At 28.3% G+C, this 20,671-nt stretch overlaps 1 protein-coding gene across 1 annotated transcript; it reads left to right on the top strand.

The window, feature by feature from the left end:
* The first annotated feature begins 1,316 nt into the window (after nucleotides 1-1,316).
* On the top strand, nucleotides 1,317-20,425 carry LOC122533371. The gene is made up of 6 exons (XM_043663004.1): nucleotides 1,317-1,556; nucleotides 4,353-4,460; nucleotides 17,355-17,390; nucleotides 18,144-18,393; nucleotides 19,237-19,417; nucleotides 20,096-20,425. Exons 2-6 carry the CDS (start codon nucleotides 4,373-4,375, stop codon nucleotides 20,120-20,122), a joined length of 582 nt encoding a protein of 193 aa, XP_043518939.1. The 5' UTR covers nucleotides 1,317-1,556; nucleotides 4,353-4,372; the 3' UTR covers nucleotides 20,123-20,425.
* The last annotated feature ends 246 nt before the right edge of the window (nucleotides 20,426-20,671 follow it).

Genomic DNA, 20,671 nt, shown 5'->3' with positions numbered 1-20,671 from the left:
GATCATGAAATTTCAGGGAAAGAGAAACTTAAATTAACATTTAATTAATAGTTCATAAATATATTTTTATGAAATGTTAACGTAAAATATGTGTACGTGTATATCAAATGTGACATATAAATGTTATATAAAGATAAATAAATGTTATATATAAATGATATATAAATGTTATATAAAGATAATGTCATATTATATAAAGATCACGAATGAGTACAGTTGTTCATAAAAGTATTCGAACGCTTTCATATGAATATATTATGTATTATAAGTTTTTATGTATCATATAAAACATAAATGAAATGAAATTTCATTGCCACTGTAGCGAGTAAAGAACGGATCTTGATATGGTTTCATACTTTTGTAAAACCATATAACATAACATGATATAATATAGCATAATATAACATAACATGATATAATATAGCATAATATAACATAACATGATATAATAAAATTGCCTATAATAAAATATAATATAATATAATAAAATTGTCTATAATAAAATATAATATAATATAATAAAATTGTCTATAATATAATATAATAAAATACAATATAATATAATTGGTTTGCTTGTCAGAAGTTCAAAAAAAGATAATATATCACAATAATAGTTTAAAGATTAAACGCATTCTTACATGCTGATCATTCGGTATTAAACATTTCGTAATTTTAAGCTCCCGAATGTTGAATGAAATCTCAAAATGTTTTTATATAGCGTACATAATTTATTCACAAACTAATAAATGCTTTCTATTATATAATCATTATACATAAAAATATATCTTACCTATTGTCTCGCTTTACACGGTGAATTTCATATTTAAAAAAAGGTTCGTGTTGTGGAAAATAAAAAAAGTTTCAACACTTCCTTTTATGGTGTCAACATCGCCTTTCGTTTTACAGAGAATTCCTTTTCTTGACACTGAAGAAGCATCACCATCTTCCTGTACAAGTTATTACAATCGTAAGTTCAGTTTAACTCTCAGTCGTGCGACTGTGAAAAAAAAATCACAGTGACAGTGAACGAAAAAAGAACTAGAATAGTAAGAAAGAGACACATAAGAAGAAACGTGTGACTATGAAACTTTGCGCGAAAAAAAAAAAAAAAAAATTGCAAAAATCGTGAGATGTATATAACACGTGTCTAGTTCAAACGATAGCCACTGTGTTCCATAATTCCATTTATTATACTTTCCATATACTTGCGCATTCGTTCGATTCCCCCTATATCGTGGGTGAAACCGAGTCCCACGTAAATCAGAATACGCGAATCCGTATGTTCTTACGTACGTGCTGGCACGGTGATAGGGGGCTGATTCCACTGAAAGAACCGCCAACACAGGTTGCGCGCTTCGAAGGCGCACTGAGTTGTCCCGTCCACCATGGGCCACCATGCTCCACCGTGATGCCAGACACGATCGGGATCCTGCACGGATCAAACGTCTGCCACCCCTCTCCGACTTTGGTGAACCTGTGCGGACTTGAGCGGACCGATTCCTCGATAGAGCGCGTTTCCTGCCGGACTTCCTGCCTCTCTCGTTTCCGAGTCGAAGGTGAACCGACACTGACAGACACAGTGAGTGTAGAAACTACTCGTACACTTGGAAGATCCGCCGATAACCTTGTAAAAAACGGGGAAAATAAATTGTCGAGGAGTTTTAGTAGAAATGAGGAGAGACAGCGGTCTTCGGGGCCCAAGATGGATTTAGAAAGAAAGTTTTTTTTTTTTTTTAGTGTAAATATTCGCATAATCTTCGACTTTCCAGGGGGGGGGGGGGGGACAGTTTTTTGGCCTTTTTTAAAATTTTTCAAAATGGCAAAAGTAGTGTTTCAGAAATGACTTCAGATTTCGTTTCCCCATGAATTTCGTAATAGTTCAAAGTGTAGATAATTTTTCGAGTGTACGATTGTTTTCTGTTACTCCCTTTGTTATTTACTCGCTTTATGTTACACGACGGAAGTGACACACAACTCGAGCAATTTTTGCGACGTTCTTACAGTTGTCGTTTGCAAGAAATATAAAAATCTTATTCAGTCGTCTTCGTTGCAAATATCAGAATAACATTACATTACTCTTGTGTTATTCTACGTTATTTAGAGTCTTGATTTGTCATTATGAGCAAGTGTATTACGAAAAGTGTGTCATTTTGAAACGCGTCATTTTTAACAAATTAATATCTAAACTTTATTCAAAAACTGTTTTCCGCTTCTTCTCTACGAATTTTTGTCACTTTCGTCGCAAGTGTGTTGTACGAATATTAAAATACAATGTACAGTATTGTGACAAACGAGAGGCTGCTCTGCTTCTGGAAAAATTATTTCACTGTTAATCGAGGCTCTCGATGGAAGAAAAGTGGTGGAAATTTTCTCGAATTTTCTCTTTGAAGCACGTCAGATAAGTGTGAAAAACGATTGGAAACATTCGTATTTATTCGTCTGAAGAGTTTTGTTAAGAGTTTCCTATCCAGACATTCGCTATCCAGTAATGTGTAAATTGTGAATTTTTCCATTTCTTTTCTTGAAAAATCGAGATAAGATGAGGAAAGAGTTAAAAACACTTGTTCATTATGTTACGATTTTATCGTGAGTTGTTAAATATTTATTGCTATACGTAGCAATGTGTAAATTGCAGATTTTCATATATTTTCGTTTTTTCGATATATTTCACGTACGTAAATTTTTCCATTTTTTCTCTGAGTAAGTAATGATTAAACATTTCAATTTATTTATTTATTTTTTATTATTTTGTTACGCATATTCAAATATTAGTTGTTACACATGCGGTGATTCTCGCTCTGAAAAATCGAGGTAATTGCAAGAATCGATTAAAAATATCTATATATTTATTTAGAGAATTTTATTCAAAATTAAATTTTACAAAATTACTATTAAGAATTTAAATTTACTCGCAATGTTCTAAAATCAAAGATTTTGTTACTTTTATCTCTTTTTCTTTTGCCTTAATAGATTAGCTTTCGTTTAGCTATGTTTATTATGTAGAACGGACATATTTATTTATTATATTTATTATATCAAAGTTTGATTGTAATAATGACAGATACGATTCAATATGGAATATATTGCGTAGAATATATTTTTGTTTATTGTATCTGTTATCATAATCTATAGTTTCCATTTTCTTTTTCTTTCTTTAATTTTTTCTAGGAAAGAGGGATAAATGAAAAATTTAGATAAAACTTTTGCAAATTAAAACGTGCATGTTTTATCATACATTAATTAACTTTCGTCGACCTAGATTATAAGACATTTGCCGGATTGTTTCTCCGAATTCAATTTTAAATTTTTATTAAAATATTCTTGGAAGCTCACCATTAATACTTCTCCATGATTTTTCAATGTGGACAATTTTCCTCGGTGTCACATTAACAGTTAATTAATTTTTTCAAATTCAATTTTCTCTCATTTGCACTGAATATTGAGGTGGGAACGTGAACCGAATTAAAAATTTTCGTCCCACTGAATTATAAAGTTTCGAATATCTAATTTTAAAAAAAAAACATTTCACCTTTTCTTAGATCGTATCCAAAAACATAGATTTGTAAATTGAAGTATTATTTTATTAAAATATCTCGTTACGTGTATAAAGTTACTCACGTCATTGTTAAAAATTCATAAAGCAATAAGAGTTTAATTGATTTTTAGAAGGTGCAGTTGAAAATTTACATTTTTGCCATCTTTCCATCAAATATGAACGCACATAATTAAAGTTTATTCCCGTAATTTATCCTTAAATGGATGTACAACTAACAGAATAATATACAATTAGCTTTGTGCGATCTCATCTCATTAAATTGCCAAATAATTAATTACAAAGTAACTATTAGTAAGCACTAATTTATGGTAATTTAAAGTCCTAAAATTTGATCTCGCATTTGACATTCCTCGTAACAGAAATTAGCAATGAAATCGAGTTAACTCGAAAAATTTCAGAATCAAGTAATTCAATTCTACGTCGTGCCAAATGATACCCATTAAATGCTAAAATGTCCAAATAACAAAATTAAATCAAACTTGAAATTTCCAGAAATGCATGTGACGTTTCATTTATCTCAAAATTTCGTTGCATTTCTTATTAGATGTACATTGTAAGGATAAATTTCTAGTTTAATCAGGCCTTTTCCAATTTTGGCCATTTCCCTACGCTCTTTCTTTCTTTTTGTTTTATTCCGTATGTCCAATTTTTCACATTGAGAAATTTTTTTCTGAAAATGAGCATTCCCTTTCGATTTATTCGTTTTATTTAGAAATTAAACACTAAAAGCCAAAAAGAATTATTTGTTTTGAAGAGAACAAAAAATATTTAATTGCTCATTTTTATTTCTCACCAGCGTAAAACACCATTGGTCACATGGCGATCGGTTCCGAAAATTCAGTGACGGTTCTTATACGCACTTGGATCTTCATGATAATCTTTTGTTTCGCGGGCTATGCAGCAGGTATGTACAAATTTCTCCAATCTGTTCTATCGTTTCACTGTCCAATCGTTTGCGATTAAAGTAATCAAATTGTAAAATTAAATAGAAGAAAACTTTTGTATGCTTCATACTTTGGTTTAGTATACTATTGTGTACACTCTTGTTGTTTCTGAAGATATGAAAGAACTTTGTCAATAAAAATTGTTTAGTATAGTAGGGACCGTAACATGGCAGTAATAATTTCTTTTATGCGCAGCGAATGCTGAAGAATGTTCTTAACAATTATTCTTAAAAATAATATAAAATTATAAAATACAGTAATTTAAAAACAGGATTAATATAAAAATTTTATCGTTTATGATAAACATTAAAGAATACTTTTAAAAGTTATAAGATTAATTTTGAGATAGTCTTACGAATAACATGAGAATCATATATAAAATACATGTATAACACATTATGAGAATTTCATTATTTCTCATGGATATTCTTAGAATTTAAAAGATTGTTTTAAAAATATTTCTATGTTAAATAGTATGAAAATTATATATAAAATGCACGTGCAATTTTAGAAATTTTATCTACTTTCCCTTGAGAAATGTAGAATTATTTTTGAAAAAATCTTAAAAATAATATAAAAATTAAAAGTAAATTAAAGTGTTAAAATATGCAAAATAAAAAATTGAAAAGACACTCATAAAAATAAAGAGTGCCCTAGGACTTATCGCAATCAGTCAGGAGTGTATATAAAAAGATCTATATTTGATGTGGTGATTTCTAAAATAATCCTGCAACGATTCTCAAACTTTTACACATCATTTCAATCTTACGCTCAAACAAGAAAGAATTTATAATTTAAGTTTCATTTACAATTAAATTCCAATTTACTTTTAAAAATATGTTTGACACAAAACTAATTGAAAGCCATGCGTTAAGAAGATATTCCTCAATTTTAATTCACAGAAATGTGAATTGATCGAAAATGACTGAGAAAATGCAAAGTAAAATTGGGTACAATTGAATTACTTCGAAAGATGAGCTGGTGTCTTCGACGTTATTGAGAGATTTCAATAAAAGATTAGAGCTCATTACTGGCCATTTTTCGTAGTAATATTCAAATACTTTTTTTAATTGAAACAAATGTAACATATTGGAAACTGTCGGAAATAGATTTTTACTTTAATTAAATTTTATCAATGGATGTTTGAGTAAGTGCGAATAATCGAATATTTTTGTACAGCGTTGATTTTTCTGGAGGAATTATTTCCTGTATCTCTGAAAACGTACAGTTGGCGTACAATAAGAAATCTGCAAAATTTCAAATATTTAATGAAAAATAAAACCTTTATTACTATTTTATAGACCAAATTTTGTTTCTTTTATTTATTTACTGGGAGATGTGAATATTTGAACAGAAAATCATGAACTTTAGTGTACAATTATCATAGAAACATAATTATATTAAGTAATACAATACATGGAACATAATGTGTTATTATTATTATTATTATCAGAATAAATTTTATTCAATCTTCTATTGGCGATGTCCATTTAAAGTTTTCAATTCAAAAGTCAAATTTATATATTTAAAAATTGAATATCAAGGAATGTATTAAATACTGCCTTCACTTCGATCTTACAATTATCTTTTAAATTGTTAATTTTGTCGCAGGATATTCTTATACGGATTGTTTTTGAAAATTAGAAACAGACATGTTCTCGATATTTTCGAAGTACTTTGTCATTTACGATAAAATTTTGAACACACAGTACAAACAAAAACATCAAAAAATAACAAACAAAATTGTAACGAAAATTCCAATTTACTATGGGTATTTTAGTGGTTCGACATTTCATCTTCAGTGGTTCGATAAGAAGTAGAAAAAAGATTTTCAAAAGTTCAAGGATCAGCTCAAACAACTTTAATCCTATCAATCACCGTACGTGTTGAGCCATTCTATGTCTGGAATCAATTGATCAGTTATGACCATTAAGAGGCAAACCTCACTTCACTGTTCAACTACTCTATCACTCTGAAATTTGACTCCTTTCTCTGTGTAGCCTTTGCTTCTCAATGCATTTCTAAAGCTAAAGAAATTAAAGATTTCTAGCTTACACCAATACACATTTATGTGTATTCAATGAGATTGGATGACGAAATTTTAGGATTTCTTAAATTTTTCTCGTTTATTTCCAATGGATCAGAGCTCGATAAAATAGTGAAAAAAAATCGTATTATCCTAAAATAGTAAAAAAATAGCATCTTTGAGAGTTGTTATAAAGAAAAAATTTCAGTTCTCAAGACCATGATGGGGAAAAAAGCTTTTCTACGTTTTCAGAGAAAACGTTTTATTTTTATAATAAAAGTAATGTAAAAATGAAATTAGGTAGATTATTATATGATCATCTTTCACGAAATTACAACAGTTCAAATTGTCGACAATTTTTCATCGTTATGTGTTCACTTCTTGCTGTTATAGCATAATTATAAAATAAAATAGAAAGAGCAAGAAATGAAGTAATGATATACTATATGATCGAATATATTACGAAATAGACAAAATATAATATAACAACGAAGTAGAAACATTCAAGGAAAAAGTTCTTGCAATTAATCTTGTTCCCAACGTGAAATGTAATTATAGGAACAGAGAAGCACAGAGCAATCTTCACTTTCCTCTAACTTATTAAACACGCTGTAGTTATGATACCGTCTACTTACAATCAAGCATAATAAAATACAAAATTTATAACATTAATTGAGCCGCGATGTTTGCACGAACGAGAGAACAAACATTGAATTAACAAAGATTAAATTCGACGTATTTACGGGCATATAATGATACAATAAGTGTGATACATAATAATTCTGCGCGTTGAACGCTATCAATTTGGAAGTATGCTAGCTCGATAAATAATGGTGAAGAATTAAAAGTAAAATGTGAAAAGAAAAATACACGCGTGCAAGACCTGGGATATTTCATATGAAATACTTAAAAACAGAGAACAGTTCATGATTCAAGTATTATATGTATAGGTACATAAATGAAAAGAAAGTACACATTGGATATTTCTTGCCAATCAAGTAACATCGTCCTTGACCAGTGAATTAAAACAATAAAATTTTCAATATCTTATAAGTTTTCGGTACGAGTTTAATAACAAATTTAATTGAAAATTTAATAAACTCAGTAACAAATTTTATTAAGCATAAATGCATAAATAATTAGGCACTTACTTAGTGTGATTAACAGCTTGATATTTTTGTTACAATCGTGTATTTTCAAAATTCACGTCGCTTTTTTAATAAGTAAGCTGATGCTTCATAAAACATATAAGCATTTCATATATAAATCATTTCAATGCTGTTAGAAAATTTCAGTTTCAACAAATTTCAACAACGACGACGTGCTAAAATCACTCGACAAAGTCTTTAGCTTTCAATTATTATAATATTCTTTCTACCAACGTCTGTCAATTGCATATGTTCAGGTTAAATCAAAAAATTTTCATATATTTGCAATAATTTAGAAGCGTCCAGACACTTATTAGCACAAAATACGCATAGTAATGCATATGTGCACATTAAAAATTTGTATTTCTCCTCCCTTTGCTTTCTTTCATTATCGACACACTCTGTGTGCAGTGCTTCATCACGTGTGCTTTTCCTATCGATTTTTCTGTTTGCAATAGAAGATCAACAACCCATTTTTAATGATCTAAATGAACTATTCGAGGCCTCGTCGCTTTTCCTGCGCGATAATTCTATGGCTTGTATGCTCGTTATTAAAAAAAAATTAATTTGTTGATATATAGTGAAATAATAACAATATTATAAAATATATATATAATAAATAATAAAATTGTTGATAAATAAATAAATTTGAAAGTATAAAATTGCACAGACTGCATATAGTATGAAGAAATATATAAAATATCCAAAATGCAGTCTATTTATTTATATTATTTATAATAATAATCTATTTATATATATTATTTAATAATAATTATTTATATAATAATATAACAGAATCTCAATTTTAACTTTAACTGATTTGTTATTTTCACCTTGGAATTTCACATTACTTATATTATCTTCTTGCGACGAATGAATTTAAATTATTAATTTTCTAAAAATCAAATTTAATTTAATTTAAATATTAATTCGTACGCCCTTGATACGATGAAATTAAAAATATGAATTCAGTTCAATTTTTTGATAGGTTCAATATATTAATACATCCCAAAATTCAATATCGTTGAAATTTCAATTTTCAATTCTACCAAAGACATATATTTGAAACAGTGGAAATTCTACCAAAGACATATATTTGAAACAGTGGAAATACATAATTGCAACTCAATGACCAAAGGTTTTGCATACTCTGTGTTTTACTAACTTTGGCAACGACTCTGTTCTGCTTGAATTTTGCATTTTCAAGTTGCAAATATTTATTTATATTTAACTGACTCGCTAAGAACTGTTTGGCTTACGACATTTGATATTTAACAATTGCAAATATAAAATCTCGTTGACGATGAATTTTTCAAACGGCGGTTCAATTTTTGGAGAGAGTGTTTATAGATTATTCATGGCCCCGACGATGAAATGGTGAAATATGCTGTTCGTTGTTTTGCGTGGTATAATTTCGCTAGAAATTGCACATAACGTCGGTAGCCTGATGTATAATCATAATTTACGCGGTTCATTTATCTTCAACCGGTTGAAAAATTAATACGGAGCGTAGAGTGAAAACCGTTTCCTACGTATATTTTTTATGTGCAACCAGTATGGAATTTCTGAAACAATTCATTAGTTTGTACATTTGTTACAAAATGTTACAAATGGACTGTCTACGTTAAGTTATTATCTGACGATCTTTAAGCACCATTGTTCGATTATAAATAGTTGGATATTCTGTTTGTTAAGCAGCACGATTTGATTATGAAGTTACCGGTAACGTTTACTGGGCTTAGTACATATTTAGGAGACTCTCACGTTTGAAAACGCAATGAAGAAAGTTTTTTTTCTGTTGTCAAAAAATATATTAATAACTGGACGGTTTAATATTAACAATCGGACGCTAATAATTGAAATTGTTATAATTTTGTAGAAAGAAATCGTACAATAATAAACTTGGGCTCATTTCAAAGTTTCAAGCCTCTACTTTGACAATTTTTATTTTTCGTTAGAAGTTCGTAAAACAATGTAATGATTTTTTGTAAAATATATAAATAAAAGCTTGCGTACTCTATCGTATTAAAGGTTTTTCTTTCATAGCGTTCGCTTAGGATATTTTTATTGTGGAAAATTCAAAGAATTTCCCTCGTGACTAGATACGACATAGTTTTGAAGATTGTATGATTCTCTTTATAATTTTATCGATTTTTGAATATCGGAAATAAGACGACGAAATGTTAGGATTTTAAATTAAGGTTTTTCTTATCATTTAACTCCAGTATTGAACGAAATATGGAATATTAAATATGAAATCTGAATAATTAATTGTTAAAATACTTTGGTAATTTTTCGCAAAATGCATTTCTACATACATACATTTATCCAACGTTTAAAATTTTGCTAATAAATCGCCGTGTCGGCGTCTCGTTACAGTCATTAATCAGTTTTCGAAACACGAATGATAAACCGAGGGATGAAAATTTGACGTAGGGGAAATTCTACGTGAATTTGTTTAAATTCGCTGCAAATTGATTCCTCGTTACGATAAATGTATACACTGATTGGATGCTGATGTTGACAAAGTAGCAAACTAATAATCAGTTTACGCTAATAAACTGATCATTACAAATAAGACTTTTGTAATGTGTATTTCTATCTTCTTCTTTCTCATTAGATTTTTTAAATATAAAAAGGGATTATTTGCTGTTTCTGCAAAGACGTATTCATGGGGTAAAATAACGGAGGAGTAAATGGACAAAATAAAAGTTTTCGAAATATGGATATAACAAACATTTTTTTTCAAGTTACACGCCATAGAGACCACCGTACTTTGATATTTTAATTTTTTATACAAATATAATTTCATATGTTTCTGCATGCTATATATAATACATATTTTATATCTTTATTGTTATTACTATTACCTATAATATTTTTATTATTATATTACATCACTTTATTACTGTTTTTATTATATTTTTATTATTATGTTTTTATTATATTTCTATCACTGTTTTTATAATATTTTTATTATTATATTACATTACTTTATTACTGTTTTTATTATATTTTAATATTATATATTTATATATTTAATATTACAAATTTATTTACAATTTATTTATAATTATTTATATATTTTTGCGTATCATGTGTTCATTTGCATGTTCATTTTATAGATTCATATGTCACGTATTTCTTTTGTCGTGCTCGCACTCTGTGAATTTTTATCATCGTAATGCCGAAACATATATCTCTCGATGAAACCAACGATTGTTTAAGGCAGCGGAGTACAACGAAAATGAACTGAAAGTGCGAACGTTCCGCGGAAGTTTCCTAAATGTTATTGATCACGAGATTGAAAGTTTCGGCCGAGAGAAAGGGACGGTTATTAGAATGGAAAACGTGCGCGCGAGACAAAGGATGGCTTAAGAAAGTCTAACGTTGAACAATAATAACAAAGTTGCTGCAACTTCGATAATGGGATCATCTGTAGTTTAGCGATCCCTGTTACCATCGGTCCCCGTTAAATTTTAATTAGACATTAGAGTGTGAGAATCCGCATTTACAAGGTTATAAGATTACCAACCTCACGCGTTCCAACAGTTTTGTGGCAGTAACCTGTTGCGGCTAATCCTTGGAAGCCAGTGGTTCGTTGATCGATATTCGAGCAAGCACAGGGGTATTCTGATACTCGGCTAAAAATTTATTTCGCAACGATAGTGAAATAAAAATTTTCTCCAAGAAAGAACGCTTTGAAAATCGCATCGTTTCATGAATTTGCAAAATTTCTACGAAAAATTAACAATTGATTTCTGTACGTCTGTACGTTAAATAACTAATAACAATTAAATTGAGTAAACAATAATCGAATAAAATGAGAAAAGACGTTAATTGCGACGTTTCATAAAAATGAAATATTCGCCACGAGCAAGATATACTGCTCGCAAAAATTAGGAGATATTTCAAAATGAATATGGAGTGATAAAGGAAAAGAAGCATCTGATTTTTTTTTTTTCTTTATCAAATTGAAATTTTTCATTAATTATCTTCTGATGTTCTTGTTTAATAAAAAAGAATCAAATGCTTCTTTTTTTTATCGCTTCATGTACATTTTGAAATATCCCTCAATTTTTGTGAACAGTGTACATACATGTATATACAAATGAATCTATCAGTTGTTTTTGCGTTCAGTTTTAAAATACAAATTGTATATTTACGTTGTTCATACGATATTTATTAACGAAATAGTCGTATGTTTAATATAGTCGTATTCTTTAATATAAATCTCTTATAATTATTGATAATTTTTTAATATATATATATTATTATAATATATAAATTTATTATAATTATTATAATATATAAATTTATTATAATTATTATAATATATAAATTTCTTATAATTATTGATAATTTTTTAATACATATATATTATTATTATAATATATAAATTTCTTATAATTATTGATAATTTTTTAATACATATAAATTATTGTAATTATATACAACAGTGTTATTTGTCAAAAGAAACGATATATCCCTCTTGATCTTCGACCAAAGATCTCTCCGAAAATTCGCGTTTAATATAAATGGCACCCAGTTAATGTCCACACACGATATTAACAGAATCTTAATCTCGAGAGAGAAGAAGAAAATCTCGAAGATGCACTGATACAAGAGAATAAATTTACCTTTGCCATATTGCGGTACGTCTTTTGCGTCTTGGTGTTTCTCTACACGTCCTGATGGACGTTCTAGAATAAAGGGAATGTATCGTTCGCGCATCCTTGGTGCAAAAGGTGCGGGAGGGAAACGAACGATGGCCCGTTGCGAGCCGTGAGATCTGAAAACCAATTGCTGCCTTTGTCAGGTGGCCGATGCAACTAGATATGGAAATGGACTTCGTCGTAGATTCTTCTGCATTCGATTTACGGACGTATCTCGCATAATATCGAATTCAATCTTCGCGTATGTATCTAAATACACGTGGTGGGTATACGTTTCATTAGATCGGTATTGGCGTTGCAATTAGGCGTTTCGAGGTGGCGTTTGTTGGAATTCATTGGAACGAACTCGATGAAAATTCGCGGGTCAATTTGACGCGAGAAAGAAGATCGTGAATTTTTCATTAGTTTCATATTTTCGGTATGGATCTTCAATCTTGAATTCATGTGTGCGTGCGTGTGCGAGAGGGTGAGAGCAAATTGGAATTTCCTTTCCTGTATCTTGTTATTCATTTAACGTTCTTTTACTCTAATATTCTTCTTCTTTTCTGTTTTTTAAATTGTTCATACGATATTTATTAACGGAATAGTCGTATGTTTAATATAGTCGTATATTCTTTAATATAAATTTCAATATGTATCACATATGATAATTTTTTAACACATATATATTACTGTAATTATATACAATTATTTATTTAATATTATAACATTAAATAAATAAATTGTAAATTTATTTATGATATATGTAATATATATATACGTATATATTATATTATTTAATATATTATTTAATAATATATTATAATATATATAATATATATATACGTATCTATTAAATAATATATTATAATATATATTATATATATATATACGTATGTATTAAATAATATATTATAATATATATAATGTATGTATATACGTATGTATTATTATATATTATATAGTACGTATGTATTAAATAATATATTACGCATGTATAACTTTCCTCGAAACATTATGCATTTGATTAGAATAATTATTTCTAGTAAAAATTATGCATTTGATTAGAATAATTATTTCTAGTAAAAATTCAAAAGATCCTAACCTTTCTAACATTAATATTCAAAAATTTATGAAATGCTGAAAAAAATCGTACAAGTTTTTACTGTAAATAGGGTATCAATCTTCAAAATCATGACGAATTTAGTCATGAAAGAAATTTTTCAACCTTTTTAGAGTCTGAACTTTATATAATCGTTCCAGTTTTTATATTGTTACATAATTCTCTCACAAAGTTACAATAATTTAAAGAACAATAATTTATAGTTTTAAACTATTAAAAAATAATTTTTCATCATTTCATTATTAATTCAATTGTATTCCTCACTATATTTAGTGCATATTTAACAGTTTCATCTTTAGAACTCAAATTCAGAAAAAAATTGACCCCCTTTTTGTTAAAGAGCAATTCTTTCTCTCTGTTCATTCTTTTCCTTCAAATTATAAAATTTTACAACCTATATGGTCTAATAACTCTTCAGAAACTTGTTTATTAAAAATTATCGAGGAAAATGAGCTCTGAAAGAGATCTTTTTCATAAATTGAAAAATTATTTATACGTAACAGAAAGTAGCTGTAACCTACCTCACTCATTGTTAGAAACTCGAGAAGACGAAACTTTTATAATTCAAAGATATTTTTTTCCCTCCCTTCTTTTTCTCTAGAGATTCAAGTTTCGACTGTGTTTCAAATACCAATTTAGTGAAATAGTATAATATTAAGCCATTATATCCAGGCATAATGGCGAACATGTTTTGAATAATAAAAGTGTAGTTCGCTAAGGACACACTGGAGACATATCGTATTAAAGATTGTTGGCACTATTGGGAAATTGCGAACATGGAACTTTTACAATATTATCTTCCGTATGTTGCGAATAACAAATTTGTTGTTTGAAAATGTTAAACGAATATTCAACTCATTTCAGCTCATTATGAAATTACCAATTTATTCTGACATATATAATTTCAAATTTTATAACCTAATGTAAAATAACGCAAGATAGTACAATTATAATTAAATTTTTATTTGTATTGTATAAAATTTGAATTATATTGTATATATTTTTGCCACTATAATACTTATGTTCCTCATTATATTATAGTCGAACATTTGTAAGGAACGTGCAAGTAAAAAAAATTGCACAGAATGCACATAATGTGAAAAAAGAAGTGTAAGGAATATCCAAAATATAGTATACAGCTTCCCATAATTTTTGGTATACAGGTCAGTTCTGTTTTTTTAATTCTAGTCCCGAAATTGTGGATTCGCGCAATAGTTCACAGTTGAAACTCATCTATGGTAAAATTCATTGTTATGGCAGAGCGTAAATATCGTTCGTTTCATTCTTCTCTCCTATGCCATCTCATTTTTGCGATAAAAGTCCAAAATCCAGGCTCTCGTGGTGTTATAGTTCTTTGTTCAATCAAGCATCGCTTCGTTGATCCTCCTGGTAATTAATCCAACGTCCGCACCTTATAGCCAAAGCAAAGAAGTTCCATCAATGTGCGCCAGTGAGCGATATATAAGCAATTAATTTCACAATCACGTAACAGGTAGAGAAAGGTTTCATTGAGTGATGCTTCAAAAAATATAGACTATGGTTCTCACGTCTGCGCGCGTTTTCAATGGAACATCCCGAATGAAACTTCCCGAGGCTTTTCATTTTCGTACAGGGGCTACTTAGACGCGCTGTTGAATTTTTAATTAACCTAGTTCACCATGCAGACAACCAGACGCCCTCATTGTTGCAACGTTAATTTAGAATATCCTAACGAGATTGCGAGATCGCCCACCTAAGATTATTGTTTGACATGAAATTTGGGATGAAAAACGCGTTATTGCAACCGGTACGGAAAGGTCGGGGTTAAATTTACACTGCCTGTTATTAATGAAGCCAAATGGAAGCGACTTTTATTGATATTTGAACACCAAGAGAGGTGTTTGTTTATAAGAGTCTGATTGAATCGATTGTTTCGATACATACATATATAGAATGTATCTGTAGATAGATACGTATCATTTAGAGTCAATTATTTCTGATATATTAGAATAGTTCTCTTAATTGAAGTATCAATTTTATTTATGAATAACATAATGACGAGCTTTTTGGGTGGCAAGTAGCTATATGCAGAGTATATTAAATGCATATAGTAATATATAAAAATATATATAATAGTAATATATAAAATATATATAAGTATATATAATAGTAATATATAAAATATATATATAAATATATATAATATAGTAATATATAAAAATATATTAAATATAGGAACTACAGAGCTTCTTGTAATATTTCATAGTGAAGACAAATTTCTATTTTCCACCATTTCTTTATTAATTGCAGTCATAAAATATGTAACTGCATTCGTTAAAATTTTGTAAATGTGAAATTGCATTCATAAAAATATGAAATTGCATAAAGATTCGTAAATGTACTTTCACCGTAACAGTCGATAAAAATCATTTTTGAATGCTTATAACTTTTCAATAACGCATTTCCGATAAACGTGAATTTATATGAGCTTCCCTCGTTCGTATAATATAAATTATCAAATTTTATTGTAAATTGATATTTATTATATTACACATTTATTATACGGTGGTCTTCTTATTAACGGAAGTCTTAAAATTTAATTTTATCATATTTTATAAAATAAATTTGAATATTTTTCAAGCACAAGTTCTTTTCTAAAAGGAAACCTTAAACAGTAAGATTTTGTACTTTGAACGAAAAAATTTTACTCCATACATTTTTTTTATTCTTTTCAAAGAAATCACCTTGTGCCTGTTCGTTTATACATAATTTTTGACCGCATATACATATGTATACATACGTGTACAGTGTATATGCAAAATACGTTCTATATTAAACACTGCTGTACAATGCACAGAATAGAACATTTTTCTATTTATTTTTCGCTCGCTCCTATTTTTTGTTCATTTACATTCTCTGAAAAACATTTTTTAGATTTGACAGTATCAATTATTATAAATAAAAAAAATAACAAAGTAACATAAAAATAGCATAAAAATAACAAAGTAACCGAAGAAAAATGTGTATGGATTAAGCATGACTTATATGGATTACATTTAAATAAAAATAGACTGCTTGTATTAACATCCTCTTGGGGAAAACAATTATTAAATTACTAAGGAATTTTTCAGTTTCGAAGAAAATTCTGCCGTAAACACACAGTTCTTGATTACATTCGAGTTAGAGGATTTTGTAAAGTAAAGTCGAAATACAAGGAACCTTTTAATTTAAATTAAAATTCCCCAAAAAATATCGTGGCATACTCTTTGATATACAAAATAATATCGCTATAGCTATTGTCTGTGCGTGGCTGTTTCACCTTTCAAAGGTAATTTTTTCAATTTTTTTCACTAGCAAGATTTCTTTTTAAAATAGAGATTTTCAGTCAACCTACGACTTTTCAATCAACCTTATCAATTATGAACGACTATTAATTTTTTTTTTAACGCTCAAATAGTGTCGTTCAGTTACAAATGATTACAATAGTTTATATTAAATCAATAAAATTTAATATTCAATGTTATTTTGCGTTCTTCATAGTAGGGATTAATAATCAAATTGAATTAAACAAAAATCCTGAAGCTAAATAATTTAATATTTATAATAGTTAGATATAATTTAAGCCTTAGTATGCAACGTTTTATTAAAAATTTGTGCAATTGTTCTTAATTGTAATTAAATTGTTCTGTTGTTTCCCAATAGCCTAATGATTTAAAATTGTTCTTCAGGGTAACGTCGATTTTAAAATTTGGGACAAACGAATTACATATACTGTAATTACGAAAACGTAGATTGAATGAATTCACAAACTTTCATTCCCTGGAAACAATCAGTATCTTAAACTTAACGCACGTTCAATACACAGATCAACAGAATTAAAAAATATTCTGCATTATATATATTAATTGTAAAATTTGTTACAGGTTCTTGTTTGAGCTATGGACATTCGTGCTGGGGAGGTATGCTTAGATAATTGCAAAAACACTTTCACTAGAATAAATGAACTTTGTCTCTTTTAACTGTTAATAATTCACACAATAGCATAGAAAATTTCATTCTCTGGAAACGATCTATATTTCACTTAGATAGATGAATAAAATTAATATTGCAAGTTAATAAGTAAGTACACAGAATTTCCTTTTGTGTTCATAATACAACGACCTACATAAAGTAAAATATTTCTTATAACGAAGTTAGTTTACCTAAAAGTAAAGGAGAAGTTGTGAAATTTGATGTTAATTATAATATTATGTAGATTGTGTAGATTAAAGTGTTAATACATCTAAAAGTAATAAAATTCCTTTGCTTATATTGATCATAAAGGTAAAATTATAAAAGACGTACATTATAGTTGTGTCAACAATATTAATTATTCACTTTATTTATCATATATATCTATTATACTTATTAATATTATTACAAGATTGGAATTAAAATAATTCAACATTATTTCAAAATGATATTAAATAATGAAATATATGCACTGAATTAACTGAATAATTAATATCGTTATTAATAACATTTTGCAATAGTAAAGGTCTAATATTGTAATAATTTTAATAATTGTTACGAACAATTTATAATATTCGTGCGGTAATTAATGTTAATTCATCGTGCAATCAATAATTCGTCAATTCTGACTGAATGCTAATTTTAAACTGTACCGTTTAAATGAACTGTCACGCCATTTAACATAATCTCATCGTTTACAGGTCATGGTAAACGTAGCGCAGTGCATAACAATGCATATCTAGTCCCACCAAAAACGCTGAATGAAATCCAACAGGGCGTACCGTCGCTCGCGAAAGACCAATTCGTACTTTCCCGTTTAATTGGTCGGCCATTGATATCGAACAAATACAAGGGAAGATGGAACAGGTTTTTCAAAATCAGGGCCGGTTTCCCAGAGAATTGGGACAGCGACGACTTTAACGCACATCTTCTCAGCAATGAGCCCATTCGGTAAGAAAAAAATATGCAAAGAAATACGACTCATTATCAGATTGCTGATTTCTATGAATACAATTATAATAAACTAGTTATTTTGACAAAAGTAAATCGTATGTTAATGAAAATTCATCGAAAGTTTGTAAATTAATTGTAGATTTTAAGAAATGTGCTTTCTACAAGAGTTGCCAATAATTATTTCACTTACTAAATTTTTCAATGAGTATATTATATTATATGATTTATTAGTTACATTAATTATGTGCATAATATTAATGCATATTATAATATTATACTTAATATTATAATTAATAATAAAATATAAAATTATAATTATATAATATTATAATATTATATTTAACCGATCGAAGACCAAGTTTATAAATACTGCAATTTTTTGATATTTCCATATGAAGTTGCAGAATTTTAGAAAAGTAATTTTAATGGACAAATCCGATAATTTAAATGAGGCGTCGCGATAACGCAACGCAGAAATCCGCAGCCTGTTCATTGTCAACTTATTTTACTTCTATGTGATAATTATATCTAATATTCATCACTTTCATAATATAAAGTTAAATTGAAAAATTTTAATAGTAGAAATTAAATTGAATTGAATTGAATAATTGAATTGAAAGCAGTGAAAATATAAATTTTCATACAAATAGTTTCATCAAAGATTCTCTTGTTATCCTGTATATATTAATCATAATGGATAATGTAATTGTAATATACATATAAGCTGAAGATTACCGGCAAGTAGGGTAAATTACAGTTATTGTAACATGCAAAGCATTAAAATTGTTATTTTTAACTTGGCACTTTTTACGACCTATCTTACTGGTATAATGATTACAGGGATCAAAATAATAACGAAGATCTGACCCAGGGTAAAAGGAAACATAGCAACAACGTGCAGGACATGACGGGAAATATCAACGACGAGGGAAAGGAAATTCCGGAAATACTACTGATATCGAATAACGAGGACAATCAACATGGCAGGAAACCACAGAACGTAGACCTGTTCAAATTTCTGGTGAATTGATACGCTATTATGTATCTCTGTAATATGCAGAATGTCCTGCATATCGTCAACAATTGACTAGGGAATGATTCCACACGCGATAACGAAAAGAAGAAATAGACTTTTTTTCATTTAAAAATTTATTTTTTGAGAAAATCAAAATTGAAAATTTATTAAGCACATCTTTCGAAAAGTCGTATGTGTGCAAGGTAATAATTTTCGTTTTTCTTGAGTTACGAATGTTACTAATTCCATCTCACAATTCAAGAATGTATTGATGAATAAGAACTATTATGAATTCAATAATTTTTCATGTGTTTCTTGAATATCGCAAGAATTTCCTGAGAATTTAAAATTGGTCAGATATTACATATTACATTTAAAAAATGACACTTGTATCTCGAGAATCCTGTATAATCAATTAAAAATGTGAAAAATGTAGAACAAAATTTTTCTGTCATCGAGAAAACTAAATTTAAACTAGTTGAACAATTTTCAAACTTGATTTTCTCAGAAAATAAATCTTTTATTCTTTCTTTTCGAGCATCTATTTTGCGAGCATAATCCCTCGATATGCAGGACATCTAATAAACACAATTATAATATAAAACTCCCATAATTACAATATAAGATTATACGCACTATATATATTATATTATATTATATATAAATATCATTTTTTAATTTCAGAGTGACACGAATGCTGATTTCGAATAAAAGAACCGAACATTACTATAAAACATAATGTAAATTATAAATTGTCACAGCTGTATTCTAACTGAACTAATAAGAGTATCGTTTAAATTTAATTTATTAGAAATTCTGTTTCTCGGAAAAAGATTAACTGACTGTCGATTATTTAGTTGAAGATACAAACCTGAATTTTATCTTCTAAAGAAGTATCAAAACCATCAACACAATATAAGCAAGAATAATTTTCTTTGTTGCTCAACAATAAATAAATATCTCAATTCAAACTGCAATAGAACGAACAAATAAATGTTTCCAGGTTTGAATCAAGAACAATTTTAGAACATCTCGAATACTCCGTAATAATTAATACTCTTATTATTACATTAAGGTTTCAGTTACACCAACACTTTGTAATAATTTTAATTTAACGTTGGTATCAAATACAATGTTTGTAAGAAGTAGAAATAACAATAAATCGAATAAATGGTGATAATAAACCTGTTTGTTTCGTAATATTTTTCTTTCTGGTTATTGTAAAATAATAACACTAAACTCTAGGTATGAAGTACGAGA

Source organism: Frieseomelitta varia, unplaced genomic scaffold (genome assembly GCF_011392965.1).
Source record: "Frieseomelitta varia isolate USP_RPSP 00005682 unplaced genomic scaffold, Fvar_1.2 scaffold_522, whole genome shotgun sequence".
In the NCBI taxonomy this organism is placed as follows: domain Eukaryota; kingdom Metazoa; phylum Arthropoda; class Insecta; order Hymenoptera; family Apidae; genus Frieseomelitta; species Frieseomelitta varia.
This window is presented reverse-complemented; position numbering and strand designations above follow the sequence as displayed.